The following is a 16,107-nucleotide window of genomic DNA, read 5'->3' as shown; positions in this document are numbered from 1 at the left end:
CCCCCTCTTAATAAATGTCCAAAAGTCATTTCATGCATGATAGACACTCATGATGAAAGCTTGTAGGCAGTGGAACCTGAAGGGAATTCCTTTAATCTGATTAAGATTGTTTCAACATCTTGGGGTTTTCTGCTGATTTTAGGCAAATTGTAGAATTGAAAGGATGGAGGAGAAAAAAGGACAATTTACATATCCACTGGATGGATGGTTAAATTAAGTCCCAAAGATACGGAAACTTACAGAAGCAGCCCACGATGGCTGCTACAGATTCTGATGTTGGTTTTTTTGGGCTCTTGTACTCTGGTGGGGATTAATCTTCTTCTGATGTGTCTACATAGACAAGTGATTTGCCAGCACTTAAAAAACAAAAAAGCCTATCTAAAAACAGTTAAAGTTTACCACTCAGCAAGAATTTGCACTTACTGGAAAAGACACTTCCACCTAATGTTTGGAGTCTCCTACTTCTTGAATCCAAGTTAAGGTTACCAAGTTCTTCTCATCCTTGAAAAGAAGAGGAAAAAATAAACAACAGTACCCAGGGACCCTTGAGCAAATTTTCTCTCTCTCCACTTTCCTAGCACTCTGGGAAACCAATTCCTTAAAATCTTCCCCTTAGCATGGTTAGCTGTGTGGCCCTGAAACTAAGTTTAGTACTTAAGAATCATGATCAAAAATCTATTCCTTCATAGGCTCCTATACAAATATCACACTTAGTGGCAGAACATAAGCTTCCATTAATCTGAACAACATAATAATGTCCTCTGTCATCTCCACCAGTAAAATCCAATGTACTAAATCAAAATGAAGGACAAGGAAAATAAGGAAATTAAAACTGGAAGAACGTGTCTTTGTAGAAAAAATGTGTCTACATGGAAAAACAATTAAAATCTACAATATATGGCCACAATACAAACATGCCCACTCTCCAATATCCAAAACTTTGAACTTGTTACATTGCTTAAAATAGGAGATTTTTTTTTTATTATCTGAGTGAACTTAATTTAGTTACATGTGCCTTTAAAGCAGAGAATGTTTTCACAAGAGAGCAAAATAAAGCTGCAACAACAAGAGAAATCAGAAAGATCTCAGTCATGAGATCAGCGTGTAGTTGCTGGTCTCAGACATCCATCCGCAAAGATTGAAGAGAGGCTCAGAGAAGCCAAGTGTGGCCCTACTGTATATGCAGCAAGGAAATGGGGCCACAATCCTGTAATTGTGAGGAACTGCTTTCTGCCAACAGCCTCAATGAACTTGGAAACAGATTCTCCCCATAGCCTCCCAGAATCCAGCTGACATCTGGATATCAGTCTTGAGCAACCTGGAGCAGAGAAGCCAACTGAGACAACCTGGACTTCGAGCTGCAGAGCTCTGAGATAACACATCTGTGCTGCTTGAAGCCACTAAATTGTGGTCATTTCGCAGCTGATAACATGGCAGCAATTGAAAACCAATACACAAAAAAAACAAGTAGGTGTGATGACGGCCTAATGTAAAGCAGCATGAAGCCCACAGCATTACATATGCAGTCTGCTTGCCCCAAACTCTGAGATCTGAGTATAATTAAGAGTGCAGACTCCTCCACAATTTGGTGAAATCGGGAAGTTTTAATAAACCTTTTAGTACAGCTAGAAAAAAAATACTGCTCACAGGAAATCACCAATTCATCACCAAAGGTGGGACACGAACAGTTCTTTCACACGAGGTTGCGGCTCATGGTGGTGGTAGAACAAAGAGAGGGAGGGATCTTGTGGCCATTCCAGTCACCTGAACAGGCTGGAAATAGGTACAGGCACTGCAGGACACCAACCCGTGCTGGGAATCTTTTTAGTGAAGGCAGAGTGCTGAGGGGTGCTGGGGCTATTAGTTTAGTCAAGAAGAATCTGGCTGCTGGCAGCGTGGGTGGCAGTCTCAACCCCTTCTCCACTGAATGCCAGAGCAGAAGCTGCTGCATTTTACAGGGAAGAGCAGCGAGCAGAGGGGGCACCAGAATTCAGGCTCCTTGTAATCGTGATCAGCATTTGCTCCAGACCCAACAGGAAAAGAGTCAGTGTAAAGCCTGCACCTGAAGTGGCCCTCCCTTGGGACTCCAGCTTCACCTTCCTTTCTTCCTCATCCACTACCTAGTTGAACAGCAATTTAACAACTGAGACTAAAGCCACAGAACCCTTATTGGAAAAAGCAAATAGGGCACTAGACATCCTTAGGAAATAAGGAGCTTCTGAACACACTAGAGGGAAAAGCTGAAAGAACTTAAGTCCAGACCTATATAAAGGACACAGAATTTGAGCCCCTAACAGAGGAAGATTTTAGAATGATGATGATAAAGGAGCTTCATGAAGTCCTACAAGGTCAACCAAATATAGAAAGGTAGTAGATTCAGGATCTTCAAACAAAAATCCAGGAACAGAAAAGCTGTTTCAGTCTCTTTGATTGAAGCTATTAAACACACACACACACACACACACACACACACACACACACACACACTGAATGAAATCAGAACAAATTTGGAAAGCATACAAAAAAAAAACTTAAGCTAGCAGAAGAGAGAATTTTGGAAACTTGAGATACAAATGTGCAAATAGAAGGAGAGAAATAAAGATTAGGGGAAAAATGAAGAAATTCTATGAGACGTAGCCAACACTTAAAAAACAAAAACATTGTGACTGTGTGTGACCATGAATGTGAAGTGAGAAGGGGACAGAGACCCTATTCTAAGAAATAAAAGCCAAGACTCTCCCACACCTAAAGAGAGAAGAAATACGGATGTTCAGGAAATCCAGAGTGAACCTGATTCCTAAATTGCGCACACTAAAACATAGCTCTATTAAATTATCAAAATTCAGTAATAAAAAAAATTGAAGATTGCTAAGGGTAAAGTGTAATATACAAAAGCACCTTGACCAGTCTTTTAAATTTTGTAGCAAAAATCCCCAAGCCTAGAAGAGAGTGGAATGACATTTTTATAATGTTAAAAGACAAAAACTGCCCAACAAGGAAAAAGTCTATCCTGCCAAATCACTTAGATTTGGATAAGTAAAGGTGAGGATAAATAAAGGTTTTTCTAGACAAAAGCTAATGGAGGTCACCACAACTAGAACTGCCCAACAAAAAGTGATGAAAGCAGTTCTTCCACAGGAAAAGAAAAGAAAAGAACATGAAATTTTGAGCAAGGTGTTAGGATTCAGAAAAATAAGACAACAAAACCTATTAAAGGGAGGAAGAAAAGGGAAGACTATATATAATCAAATAATGATGAATTGATTTCAGCACAAAAGGCTGTCTTAGGTATAGAAAGATTGACTGATTTTGTGGTTATCCACGTGGTAACCCTTGTGGTAACCACAAAAATAAAACTCAGAAACAGAGATGCTTAGAAGAAGAAAGGAAGAAACTGAGAGACCCACCAAAGAAAGTCATCCACTTTCAAAACAGAAACATGCGCAACAGGAAACAACAGAAAGGTAAAACAACCAAAAAATAGAAGAGAGAGTAACAGTTGAGTAAGCCTTATATAATATCAATAATCACCTTTAATGTGAATGCTCTGACTTCACCACTCAACAGACACAGAATGACAGGTTGCTAATAAATAAATAAATAAAAGCATAAACCATTTATATTGTGCATATAAGAATCACGCATTGGATCTAAGGATAAACAGACTTAAATAGAAAGGCTGGAGCAATCGCACCGAAGGGCAAACAGCAGGAACATAAGGCTGGCCCCATAACTTATATATCAGGCTTTCAGTCAAAACAAGATGGGCCCAGAAGACAATCCAGGGAGAAATTCATCAAGAGAGCACAACTGTCATCAGTATTTATGTACCCATACAAGTGCACCCAAATATATGAAGCAGCTATTAACAGAAGTAATGCTTTCTGTTAATAAAGATATTAACAGAATTAAATCATTCCATTGACAGCAATACAATAATAGTAGGGAGAATCTGAAACAAATGTCTTCTTCTCTCAGACCTGGTACTGCTGATGTCTTTCACACATGAACTGAAATTAATCGCTACTATTTTATTGTGGCCTGTCATGTCTGAATTCTGTTACCTTCTCCAAGTAGAATTAACTTCAATTCTTTGTTTAGGAATATGAAGGTCAATTAGAGAAGGATGGGTCCGTTTCAGATATGAATTCCATTATTGTACAGAGGATTACTTCTACCAATTTTCTGAAAAAGGTAAAAACAAAATAATACTATCAATATATTTGCATTTACTTTTGTGAAAGCTAGTTTGCAGGGTGCGTGGCATTAAGCTTTCCTACACAAATCTACTGACTCTCACCTCTTGCTGATAATTGAGGGGTTTTCTCTTCAGACTTCTTCCCTTACTTGCAGTTAATTAGTTACCATCTACAGATGTCCGTGTACACTGTTGATACTGAGGTTATTTCAGGCAACAGCAAACTCATCATGAAAGCACACCCCAACTTTTCCTGTTTAGATGTGAATATTAATCAACTTCCTGCTTCTTTTGGAGCCTGAAAATTGCCAGTATTTGCCAGAATCCCTGCTTCCATTAGGATCTCACAAAGCCGGGTTACACAGAAATTCAGGGAACAAAGGGAGAATAAGCTTCCAAAAGGAGAAAGTAAATGTTAGAGAAAAACACTGGTCTGACACAAAGTCAGATGTTCACAGAGTAGCCAGCAGAGTCTCGGCCAAATGAGGGACTCCCCATTGTTGAACCACACCCCCAATTCCTTTCCACAGTCAGGGCTCCCTCCAAGCTCTGGAGTGAGGCTCTACCAGGAGAGATAACATGCCCAGTCTGGTGGAGGAATAGCAAGTTCAATCTGTGTGGTGCCCAGGGGCTTGGGAGGGGAGAGAGGGTTAGGAGAGAGAGACGGAGCTGGGGGAGAAGAGAGGAGAGAGAATTAGAGGATGAGCAGCAGTGGGTTCAGGGAGTGTGGCTCCTCTTGAAGGGAAACAATGTGTTGCTCATCTTCCTACATAATTTTCCTGGTTATATTTTTCCACCCCACTTTCCTACACCAGCACGCAGATCATTATAGTCTAGGTTCTATCATCTCTCGGATTATTTGTGGCAAGACAGAAAACTGAAACCTGCATCTTCTTGGTTTCATGTCTGAAAGCTTACATCGGTAACAAAGGACAGGGTTAGAGGAGAAGAAGGAAGGATTTCCTCAGACTGAAAAAGAACCCCAGCATGCTTGGAGGAAGCCAGGGAGAAAGTCTCCATGGGCGCAATGAGTTTGTGGCCAAGCTGTCAGGATAACAATGACTCAAAGGAAATTAAAGATGTGTGGTGACACTTCTGTGAGTCTTGAGTCAAGACTCACGCCCAGTGCCTGTAGGTAGATGTCTTAGACACGCTCACAGGAACTCACCTCTGCTGATGGAGCCGGTTCTGTCATAATACTGTGAGGTGGTGGGAAGAAGGCAGGGTTGGAGCTGACATGACACAGATGTGGAAGGGCAAAGAAATGGAAAGAAAGAATCTTGCTTCCATGTGACATGGGAGAGTTAGGAATGGTTTTAATAATGGTAGCAAATAGAACCCTATTTCACTTACCTAATCCAAACTTTTCATTTCTTGCTCAAAAAAAATTGGAGTAGAAAAAATATGGTGATACTTACTCTTAAAATATAAACTATGAACTTTTAAAATTCGACTTTTTTTTCATAGATGAGGAAGTTGATAATGAAAAGAATTGTCAAAGTTAGCAAATTTAACTTAGCAGATATTGTGGCTGATTATGAAGAAATTGTTTCTACAAGGTACATACTAAAATTCATTATTAGTTTTCAAGTATGAAATGTAAAGCTTTAAGCTAATACCTCCAAGGTCCTGTAATAAGTTTTCTAATTTTGTATCAGTATAGCTATTTTTTTTAAGATTTACTTGTTCATACAGAACTGGGGTACAGGCCAGAGGCTCAGGGGGCGGCAAGAGGCTTCACCAGAGACAGAGTGGGGAGCAGAACAGGCAGATCGACGAAGTACACTGCTGAGGGGAGCAGCGGACTGGTCAGGAGAGGTCTGCCACACCATATGGATCTCCTTTGGGGCAGGCAGGGATCGAACTCATGCAGAAGTGGCTTTAGCTTCTCAGTGCTGTGCTTTAACCTGCTGCGCCACCAGGGATGGCCTATAGCTATATTTTTTTAAATGCAGCTATAAAGCAGAAAGTGAAATACAAATGACCTAAAATATATTTGGTCATTTTAAAATTGCCTCTTTGACTTGCCTATATGACACATGTTTTCAATTGTGTGTTACTTTAGACTTTAATCTTCATTGATAGCTTTTAGGACAGAGAAGAAAAATTTTAAAGTGTTTTTGAAAAAAAAAATCTATATAAGTGCTTTTGTCCCATATTAGTTTCACTCTAAGATTTTCCTGTCCTGAGACTGACCCTGGCAAAGTGACTGCTAGTAACCCCAGCAATGTCTCTGAACTTCAAGCCCCCTGAGCCACAGGCAGCAGCAGGAGGAGACTTTGGCTGAAGTAACTCAGTTCTCAAATAGTCCTACTTGTGAAATTTAGGGATGGAAGCAGGAGGAACAGGGATGCCATGTTTTTGGGTAACTCCCTGGGGCCACTTGGAGATTTCTAGTCTCACAATAAAATTCTAACAGGCCTAGGATGCTGACTTTGCTTTTGTTTTCTTTTCACTCTTGGGGGGAAATGGGTGTGACCATGAAGCCATCATTGCAGGAGAAGTCAAAGGGCATGGAGCAATCACATTCTCTGTTAACCTGAGAATGAACACAGGCTCTGTGTATGCTCAAAGATCCCTTCCTTGGCTTTAAGTAACTCTACCTCCCCTCCCTCTACAGTGGAGAGAATAGAGTTCAGAATATTGGCTTTATTTACTATAATAAGTTTGAAAGTAGCTTTTTAAGCTCATTTATCTTCTGTATATGTGGCCAATCACTTTTTGCTACAGCCAGTTGACACATGCAGTTTATAAACTTGTTGAACGGCGAAGAATGTTAAAGCCTCAGAGAAAAGAAAGGAAAAAAGTGGCAGCACAGACCATCTGTGATGGAGACATTAAGATTCTTGTCAGAATTCTAAGGGCTTATAATATTCCTACAAGGAAGATAGAAGTTGCTAGGTAAGATAACCAACACTTATGGTTGCAGAAGTATCTTCACTGTAAATTTCCACATTGTCCTATTTGTACAATTTTGTGCTTTATTGATCTCTCATACACAGAAACTAATGAAAGTTGACATCTTCATTGGATAGTCAAATCTACTATCATTGCTATGTATTAGAAGTTTTCCAAAGTTTGAATGCTCAAAGTAACTTTAAATGTATATTTTGGGGTGCCAGATTAAAAAAACACCTTTTTCCCCTATTCCCTCTTATGAAAGATGTGCAGCTGCTACTACCAACTGCACTGTCTTCCGCCACTGGCCACTCTCAGTACCGGAAGTAGAACCCTGGAGAACACAGAACACGGGGTCTGTTTGAGACTTGTCATTTTATGTGATTTTACAAATCATATCCATCTCTTCTGCAGGCACTCTGCTTAGCTTGTGTTTCTTCAGCAGATGATCAGGGGGGCCAGGCTGGCTGTCAATGAAGTCATCGTGAATATTAAATGCTCGTGGTATTTAGTATATCCAGAAGATTTAGCTTCTCCTATACTTAGGCTTATATATGATGCATACTTTATTAATGACTTCTTAATACTAAGTTGTCTCAGAAATATTAGGTATATCCACTTATATTTAACACATATATGGTCTAAACTTCCTTATCTCATTGCTAGCACACTCTATAAACTCTCAGATTTGCAAAGCAAGCATTTTTGCTTTATAACCACCAATCTCTAGTGAAAGTCTTTCAAAGGTCTTGCCTATGTTTAGTAAGCTAAAGCCTTATTTATATAATAAAATTGATACTCTGAAATGCAGTGTGCCAAAATGTGCACATTTCAAAGACTAACCTGTGAAGTAAAAATGTAGTAAAATCACCACCTTTTCCTGTAGCCACTGGAATTTATGAAAGAAGGAATAGTATAATGGAAAGAACAAGGGTATGTAATCTCAAAGTATCATGTGCCTTATTTTTCTTTTTGCTGAGGATAAGTGAACAGTTAATCACAGACTGAATACAACCTTAGTTCAGCATTTAGGAGACATTCTTCCAGAATATCAATGATCAAATGTTTAACAAACTCTAATATGAGCATTCAAATCAAATTCTCTAAAACCCAAAGATACATAACTTAATTAGATATCTCCATAAGCATAGGCAAAAACCTACCCACTGCTAAAATTAACGTTAACACTAGAATGACTGTCTATCTTGTTTTTCCTAAAGAGCCTTGGGTATGCCTACTTATTTGATATCATCCCTATCTCATCACAAACATAAAGAGCTAATCAAATCTGCACCCTCAGCTGACACTTTATATGAGGTAAATATTTAATACTTCCATAAAGTGCAATTTTGATTATGTTTACTCTGAGTTACAACTGGCTCCTAAAAGACTTCTCCATCTCAACTCCTTGGTATTCCAGTTTACTTTCCATGACAAGTTGAAATGCTCTGTATAAAATATAATTCTAAAAACATTTTCATTCTTTGCTCCCCAGCTCTCAAGAACTATAGGAGCTTTTTTGAATGGCTGTAAAAATCTGTGATAATCTGATCTTTACCTACTTATCAGTCATATCACTTCACCCCACAGCAATACCTTATCATGCTACAACTTGTTCTAGAAACCCTCTATACATGCCTTTTCCTTTTTCCTGAAACGACTTCCCTTACAACTACGTATTATTGGCCACATAAATTACTACTTAGTGGTTCAAAACTCAAGCTCAGCCAATGTTTTCTCTGTTAAGTTCTCTTTATCCCCATGCCAGAAGGTTAATCATTTTCTCTTCTGATTAACTGTTATAGCTTGACTATATTTCTCTTATTTTACTTCTCACTTTTTATTGCAAATGTTTTCCTCTTTATCCCCGATAGACTTTAAAGTCTAATCAAAAGGTCCATTTATCTTTGGATACCAGAAAAGTAGCTGATATTGACTAGGACTAATTTTTAATTTTTTATTAAGTGAATATTGGTTCTTTGAAAAACTGGAAAAGTAGTTCATCTAGTTGTCAGCCAGTAGCTAAGTTATTTCCTACTCTATGAAATACTATAAAAGCCTAGTCAGTGTTTATTATGTATTTCAGGATACTGTACACCCTTTTGTGGAAGTTTCCTTTCAACACACTGTATATGAAACCAGTACAGCAAGTGGATCTCATCCATGCTGGAATGAAGAACTTAGAGTAGATTTTATGTAAGTTGGAGTCCATGTTCCCTCAGTTTCTAAAGAAAGAGAAATAACAAAATTATTTTCTTGAGCCATATGTTAAAAATACTGATTACGATGAGTTCATCTCTCCGGGGAAAGTCTAAATCACAGTGCCTCAGGTTAACCCACCTAAAGGAAGCATGAGGACTGGGATATTTATATATAAGCCCTCTCAGCCATTTATTGGGAGAGACACTGACTCCAAGAGCCAGGGAAAACAAACAGACTCCAGGAGCCGGATAAACTCCCCAGATACAGAGAGGCAAGTACTGGCAGACTGAATTGGGAAGCTCAAAATGGTAAGAGGAAGCATTAAAATAGCACCTGGTAAGCCCAGACATCCTGCTTCTCGGTGTATTATTCCATGCTCACGGGGTCCATAGAAATATTCATATGAGGATGCTGGTTATATCAGTGTTTGTGCAAGTTGGGCTGATGGAGGCCTCAGTGTCATAGAGACTGCAATATGTTGGTGAAATCCCATTTTCTTTTCTTTCTGGGCACACAACTAGATTATGTGGGTTATCAGGGAGCTATGTGTCCAAATTCTGTCCATCAGAGTGTGGGCATGAATGATGCATGGCTACGTCTAGACTTGTTCAAAAAACAACCATATCTTACATACAATATTCTTGTTCTTCCTTTTATCTTTTATAGGATCAGATTAGGGCTTTGTTACTGGTGACATCACGGTGAACTTCCACCCTCAGTTTGAAATGCACAAGCTAGACTAAGAGTAGAAGCTTGTTGCTTATGATTGACTACACTTTAGGGACCTCGCAGAATGTATCCAATCAATGAAGTTATCAGCAGACAATTTGCAAAATTAAATGACTCCACTTTCCCAATTTTCGGTTGGAGAAAGTAAATATGGAAAAGAGGAATCTCTCCATGGTTAAACAGTCTTATCTTAACTGAGAACAAAAAGAGCAATTAAACTATGTGTATGAATGCAAAAATGAAGCAGAATTTAACAGAGAAATCTTAACATGCTATACTCCAGATAATTTATCTACAATGTATGGCTGTATTGCAAACTTTCTGCTTGACATATAAACATTTTTATTTTTAATGCAAATTACCTAAAGAGAGATATCAAAAATTACAAAGCACATGATGATTTTGATGAAAAATTGCAGTCTTCAAAGCAAGTAATGTTTTCTTAGTTTGTGCTTTATAAAAGAACTCAATTCTATATTCCTTTATGAATACTTCTCTTATAAAATAAACATTCACATATGTTTTTCTTATTTACAGTTCACCAGGACATGATTATAGTTTCTCAAGCTTATCTAAAATAAAAGATAACATACATATCAATATTTTCGATGAAATGATTATTGAAAAACATGAGGTAAAGTAAAATAGTTATAATAATCAACGTTGAAATAATCCTAAGGCCAGATTGAATGAAGTATAGTAACATATTTGGAAATTTGCTTTCAGATGCATCATCTATGTCCAAAATTTTCTGAAATTCATTTGAGAAATAAATGAGGTATATAACAAGTCAGTTAAAAAATAACTGACCGTGACACGGATCTTAAACCGTGTCTAGAAAGAAAAGGAATAAATATACCAAGAATTTTAGAGAAGCGGTTTCTACCATTGAGCATTACATTTGTTTGTTTTGTTGAAGTGATGTTGCATTACAGCATGACATAGCTCTCAGATGAGCATTATTGAGAAGCAGCATGTGTCTATGTTGCTTGAAGTCCACCATTAAATGCCTCGCTCTGCCTTCACCATACCATTGTGCCCTGGCCCCACCTTGCTCACCCCTCTACCTCTTCCCTTCTTGTAATCACCAGAAGGAAGCTTAAAAGTTTACTTTGTCTTATTTACTGTTTGTTTGTTTTCTCTATATACCAAATGAAAGGGATCATATGGTGTGTGTCTTTCTCTGTCTGCTTATTTCACTGAGTGTAATACCTTCTAGGTCAGTCCCTTTTGTTGCAAATGTCAAGATTTCATCTTTTTATAGTTGTATGGTGCTCCTGTGTGTGTGTGTGTGTTCCACATCTTTATAAATTCAACAGTTGATGGGCACTTAGGTTATTTCTAGCTCTTGGGTGTTTCAAATCATGCTGTCATAAACATAAATGTACATATACCTCTTTGGATTAGTAGTTTTTCATTTCTTGGATAAATACCCAGAAGTGGAATAAGTAACTCAGATGGAATTTCTATTTTTAATTTTTTGAGGAATCTTCATACTGCTTTCCAGAGTGGCTGCCCCAATTTATATTCCCATCAACAAAAACCAAGGGTTTCCTTCTCTCTATATCCTCTCCAACACTTGTTTCTCATTTTTTCAGATAATAGTCATTATATTATAATAGTCATTATAGGCATTGCCACATCCATGAAATGATATTTCACTGTTGCTTTGATTTGCATTTCTCTACTAATAAGAGATGATGAACTTCTTTCATTAACACTATATTTAAATTTGAGCTCCCTAGTAACCAAAATAGGAAAAAAAACAAACTGAATTAAATATTTATCAAAAATGTTTGATGAAAGAAAATATGCTTCTTTTACAAAAGAGAAGTTAAAATTATTCCTAGGATAGAACCTAATTCTATGCAGTCTACTTTGAAAAATTATTGTCTTCCTCATAGACTGTTCTTTCTAACAATGCCTTGTGCCGTAACAAGCTCAAATGTTAGTTACCCTCCGACTGAAATTGTATTAAATATATAAAAACACATAACCACCTCTCTTGAGTAAATGCCTTTAATATAAGTATTTGTTAAATTATATGGTACTACTATCAAAGTTAGTAGTATTTAATAGTAATCTTTCTACCTAGGGAGATTGGGGATCAGGGACACAGAAACTGAATTAGACTTTGAAGTATGGTTCAGGACTAAGCCTTATATATGAATTACTGAGAAGTATAATGGCAATGTATTCCAACCCAGTTTCCTAAGAGAAGATACATTTATGAAGACTAAAATAAAATATTAGAGAGTAACCTGAGTGATAGCTGTTCTTCAAGGAGTTGAACTGGATAGTGTTCTGTGTCATCATCATTTCTACTACCATTTAGTATCCTAAAAGTTTGTTAATGGTCATGGGGGCTAAGGTAATTTTCATTCTTTTTTTGTATCGTTAGTGTATTTTCAAAGTTTGTTGCATTGAGCATATCTCCTAAAATAGAAGTATAGACATTCAAGAATTTTTGCATCATTTACCAACTTGAAAGAAGACATCTTAATTTAAGTAAAAAGGCTTTTCCTGATGGGGAAATCTCCTTTGAGCCATAGTTGAGATTCCTTTGTATCTTTGGCCCCTTAGGGCTCAGTTTCCTCAACCACAGGTTGAGGAACTCTGGGGCTGACAATGAACATATGAAGTTGTGCTCATGCTGCACTTGATCTTAGCCAAAGGCCGAGAAGCGATGTGTACTCGTGATAACAAGACTATTGGGCAAACTTGGTTTTACACCTGTTTATGCCTGTCTTAACAGAGAACTGCAACTCCTAGTTGGAGTCTTTGGCCTGCGATGTTTTTGATGTATGATTACTTTATCAGGACTTGCCCCAATCCTATCCCAACTAACATCTGTAATAGAAAATTGTTTCCTTTATTAGGATCACTGTCTCAAGGGCTGCAGTGGTCACTCATATATAAGAAAGAATTGGCTTGGATCCATTGTCTTCCCTTTCTCTGCTCTTCTACAACAATCTGAGGTAATACAAAATAATTGATAGCTAATTAAGTTTTTACCTCTGACTAAAAAGAACATACTGTTGTCTTTGAATCTAGTTCTGTGGTTGGAAGATTGGTAGGTAGGTCAGCTAAAATGATCCTGCATTCTAGTGCCTCAGGGATGAGAGTGTTTGAAGGTTTTAGCTGACTCTAGAAAAGGAGATACTCACAAATTAACTCCTTATATTTTTAGAGTGTTTATTGATAAAGAATAGTACAGCTAGCACTGATTTTTAAAGCAAAATTCATATTTACATATAATAGTTTTATAGACTGGGATTCACAATGATGTGCCTTGTAACCAATGGTTACTAAAAGTTTTGCTCCTTAACTTTACATAGTGATAAATGGTGAAGCTGATGATTAGCACCTGTCTCTGCTACCCCCAGCAAGCTCTGCTCTTGGGTTCCATAACAAGAGTATGCCTGTATGACCAGTAAAATATAAAAATCTCAGCCTAGACTCCATTTTGGGCTCTGTTATTTTCTTGCTGAGTGATCTTAGGCAAGGTATTCACCATCTCTGAGGCTATGCCAGATACAAAAGATTCAGAAATGAATTTTCTGCCTCAATAAATTTACTGTTTATAGAAGAAAACTGGCATTTCAGTACAACCTGCTAATGCCCTATAGCTTTACAGAGGCATGAGACAGGTACCATGGTAGCATACAATAAGGAGCCTGGAGGGGGCAGGGGAGGGGTGCCAGAGTGGGGAATGAGTACTAGGAAGGAGAATGAAAGGCCAGGGAAATATTTACAGAGTGATATCTTTAGAGTCAATCCCTAAAGACAACTTTGTTAAGCAAATGGAGGCATTTGAGGCAGACTTTGTGTGTGTGTAAGGATTAGTGTTGCATTCAGTCCTCTGGAATAGAAAACTTGAGTAACTGTGCTCATGTCAGGGAGTCTCACCTATAAGGAAATCTAGATGCCAGTGCAACTGCTCCAGAAGATTTTAAGGATCCAAACTAATTTTGTCTTTCTGTTCCACTTGGTTGTGCAGCTTTCACTCTCATAACCGCGAATTGTCCACTGTACCTCTTTGTAGTCATAGTGGCAAAGGGGTGGGGTGGGTGGGGGGAAGGGAGGGAAGGAGAGACAAGAAGGGGAAGTGCCTGTACAGAAAATCCTGGCAGATCGCTTACATTTTACTTATGTGACTTGGCCATTACATTAATGGCATGATGCCTTCTAAAATGTTATAAGAAAGGAGGAGAGAAGGACTATTATAAGAGACATGTCTACATAATATGCAATCACAGGATACCATGAGGCAGCATGTTGCAAATTTAAATGCTGCAATTAAAAGTAATATAGATTCAAGTTACTGGAGATACAGGGCTTCTGACATCTGTAAAACTGCAGCTATTTCTCAGACTAGACTCCAGAATGGAGAGGTAATTAAGAGTGTACGCTTTAAGGTGAACAAACCTGGGGGAATGACTGTGGCTGCACTTCTCATTAGTTGTGTGATCTTGCACAAATCTCTCAAATTCACTGAGCCTCAGTTTCCTTATCTATGAAATAGGCAGAAATGTAATTACCTCGTTGAATGATACGATCTTTATTAAGTACTTGACACAGTGCTTTGCTCAATAGCGATTAACTATTATTATTAACTATTATTAGTGTAACTTACCTCCCACCCCCTATGCACACCCACACACACACTCCCATGCACACAAGACCCCTTCTCCTGATGTCCTATGAGTTATCTTTTCCGCTGTTCATTTTTTTCTCCTCTTAGACCCAAAACAAAGTATAACTTTATCTTTTAGCATCTTTTCTGAGACTAAGTTTTTATTATAGTTGCTTGCTTCCTGGCTTCACTCCTTTCTCAGTCCTCCCTCTCCATGTGGTACATATTAGGCAGGGCCCATATTAGGGTGCCTGTAGACAGATCGTGGCTGAGAGGCTGGTGTTCTTGTGCAGAGTCTGTGCCAGAGCTGCACAGACCCAGGCAAGTCTTACCTGTGGGTAAAACTAAGTTGTGCTACAGTTTTTACATTGATGTTTATTCTCATCACGCAGAACCTTTTATATTTGTCTGATCTTTCAGATCAGTGGAACATTTCAAGTAAACATTCCACCAGTTTTGCTTGGGTACACTTGGAGTAAGACTTACATGTCTCCTAAAGAAGACTGTAATGGGCAGAATTTAAAAGAATGTAGCTTCTTAAATATTTTTGTTACCATTGAACCTCAAATATCATATGTCGTCTGTGATACAGAACTAGGCAAGGTAGGTCTTACACTTGAGTTATTTTATATATATTATCAAAGTGCTAGTAATAGTAATAATTTTGAAACTGGCAAAAACAAACATTGATTTGTGTAATTTTTCTGAAAACAATTTGGTACAGTTTAAAACACTTTAAACTTGATTCTAGTTTTCAGATCCAATCGATGTTTTACAGAAAGCACAGCTTTTTAAAAAAACTTGCAAGTCCTTGTTTCCAAACCGAAGAATCACAACTACTGTTTTTAATGCTGAGGGGATACAGATTTTAGTAACAAGATATATCAAGGCATTAAATCCACCTCAGCAACTTCTGGACATATTTCTTCATGATTCAAGTGCAACACTTGTAAGTTATGTTTATTTTAGTGGTTTGAGATACAACTCACCCTCCTAAAGTGTGTAGTTCAATGGTTTTTAGTATAACCATAGAGTTGTACAACTATCACCTTAGAAAATTTTACAATATATTTATCACTTCAAATTTATATTTATTTTAACTGGTTAGCTTCTTTTGTTATTGTAGTTTGCTTTTATTCACTTGCTAATATCTTAGAAAGAATCATCTATCAGGAAATGATTTGCTTATTCTTGTTGACACTGCACATTCAGTAACTCTTTATGCTTTGAAAAAGGAAAGGATGAAATAAGAAATGTATCTCCCCTTTAAGGAAAAAAGCATTAGTTAACAGGCATCTATAAAAAATCATTTACAGCTTTCGGTTACTTAAATTTGATGAAGTCAGTTGGCTCTCTTAGAATATTTGTATTACTTGTCCATTAGAAAGCAACCCTTGCCATTTAGTTATCTTTATAAAGCTCCATTAGTCAGACTTTTTTTTTT

The 16,107-nt window shown here is 37.7% G+C and overlaps 2 protein-coding genes across 2 annotated transcripts in view; both read left to right on the top strand.

Annotated features, from left to right (window-relative positions):
* The window catches only part of LOC101623873 (chromosome unknown open reading frame, human C10orf131), a 39,553-nt gene extending 32,092 nt beyond the window's left edge, over window positions 1-7,461 (top strand). The window contains exons 11-13 of the mRNA XM_004681029.1: window positions 5,666-5,757; window positions 6,929-7,099; window positions 7,362-7,461. Coding sequence (XP_004681086.1) covers window positions 5,666-5,757; window positions 6,929-7,099; window positions 7,362-7,461 — 363 coding nt within the window. The remainder of the gene's footprint in view (window positions 1-5,665; window positions 5,758-6,928; window positions 7,100-7,361) is intronic.
* An 865-nt stretch (window positions 7,462-8,326) lies between these two features.
* CC2D2B (coiled-coil and C2 domain containing 2B) overlaps window positions 8,327-16,107 on the top strand; it is a 24,749-nt gene continuing 16,968 nt past the window's right edge. Inside the window, exons 1-5 of the mRNA XM_004680591.1 lie at window positions 8,327-8,413; window positions 9,183-9,292; window positions 10,565-10,661; window positions 12,907-13,005; window positions 15,415-15,612. Coding sequence (XP_004680648.1) covers window positions 8,327-8,413; window positions 9,183-9,292; window positions 10,565-10,661; window positions 12,907-13,005; window positions 15,415-15,612 — 591 coding nt within the window. The remainder of the gene's footprint in view (window positions 8,414-9,182; window positions 9,293-10,564; window positions 10,662-12,906; window positions 13,006-15,414; window positions 15,613-16,107) is intronic.

This window comes from Condylura cristata, unplaced genomic scaffold, assembly GCF_000260355.1.
Source record: "Condylura cristata isolate star-nosed mole 26May11 unplaced genomic scaffold, ConCri1.0 scaffold00011, whole genome shotgun sequence".
In the NCBI taxonomy this organism is placed as follows: Eukaryota; Metazoa; Chordata; class Mammalia; order Eulipotyphla; family Talpidae; genus Condylura; species Condylura cristata.
Note: the sequence above shows the minus strand (reverse complement) of the source record. Positions and strands in the feature narration are given on the sequence as shown.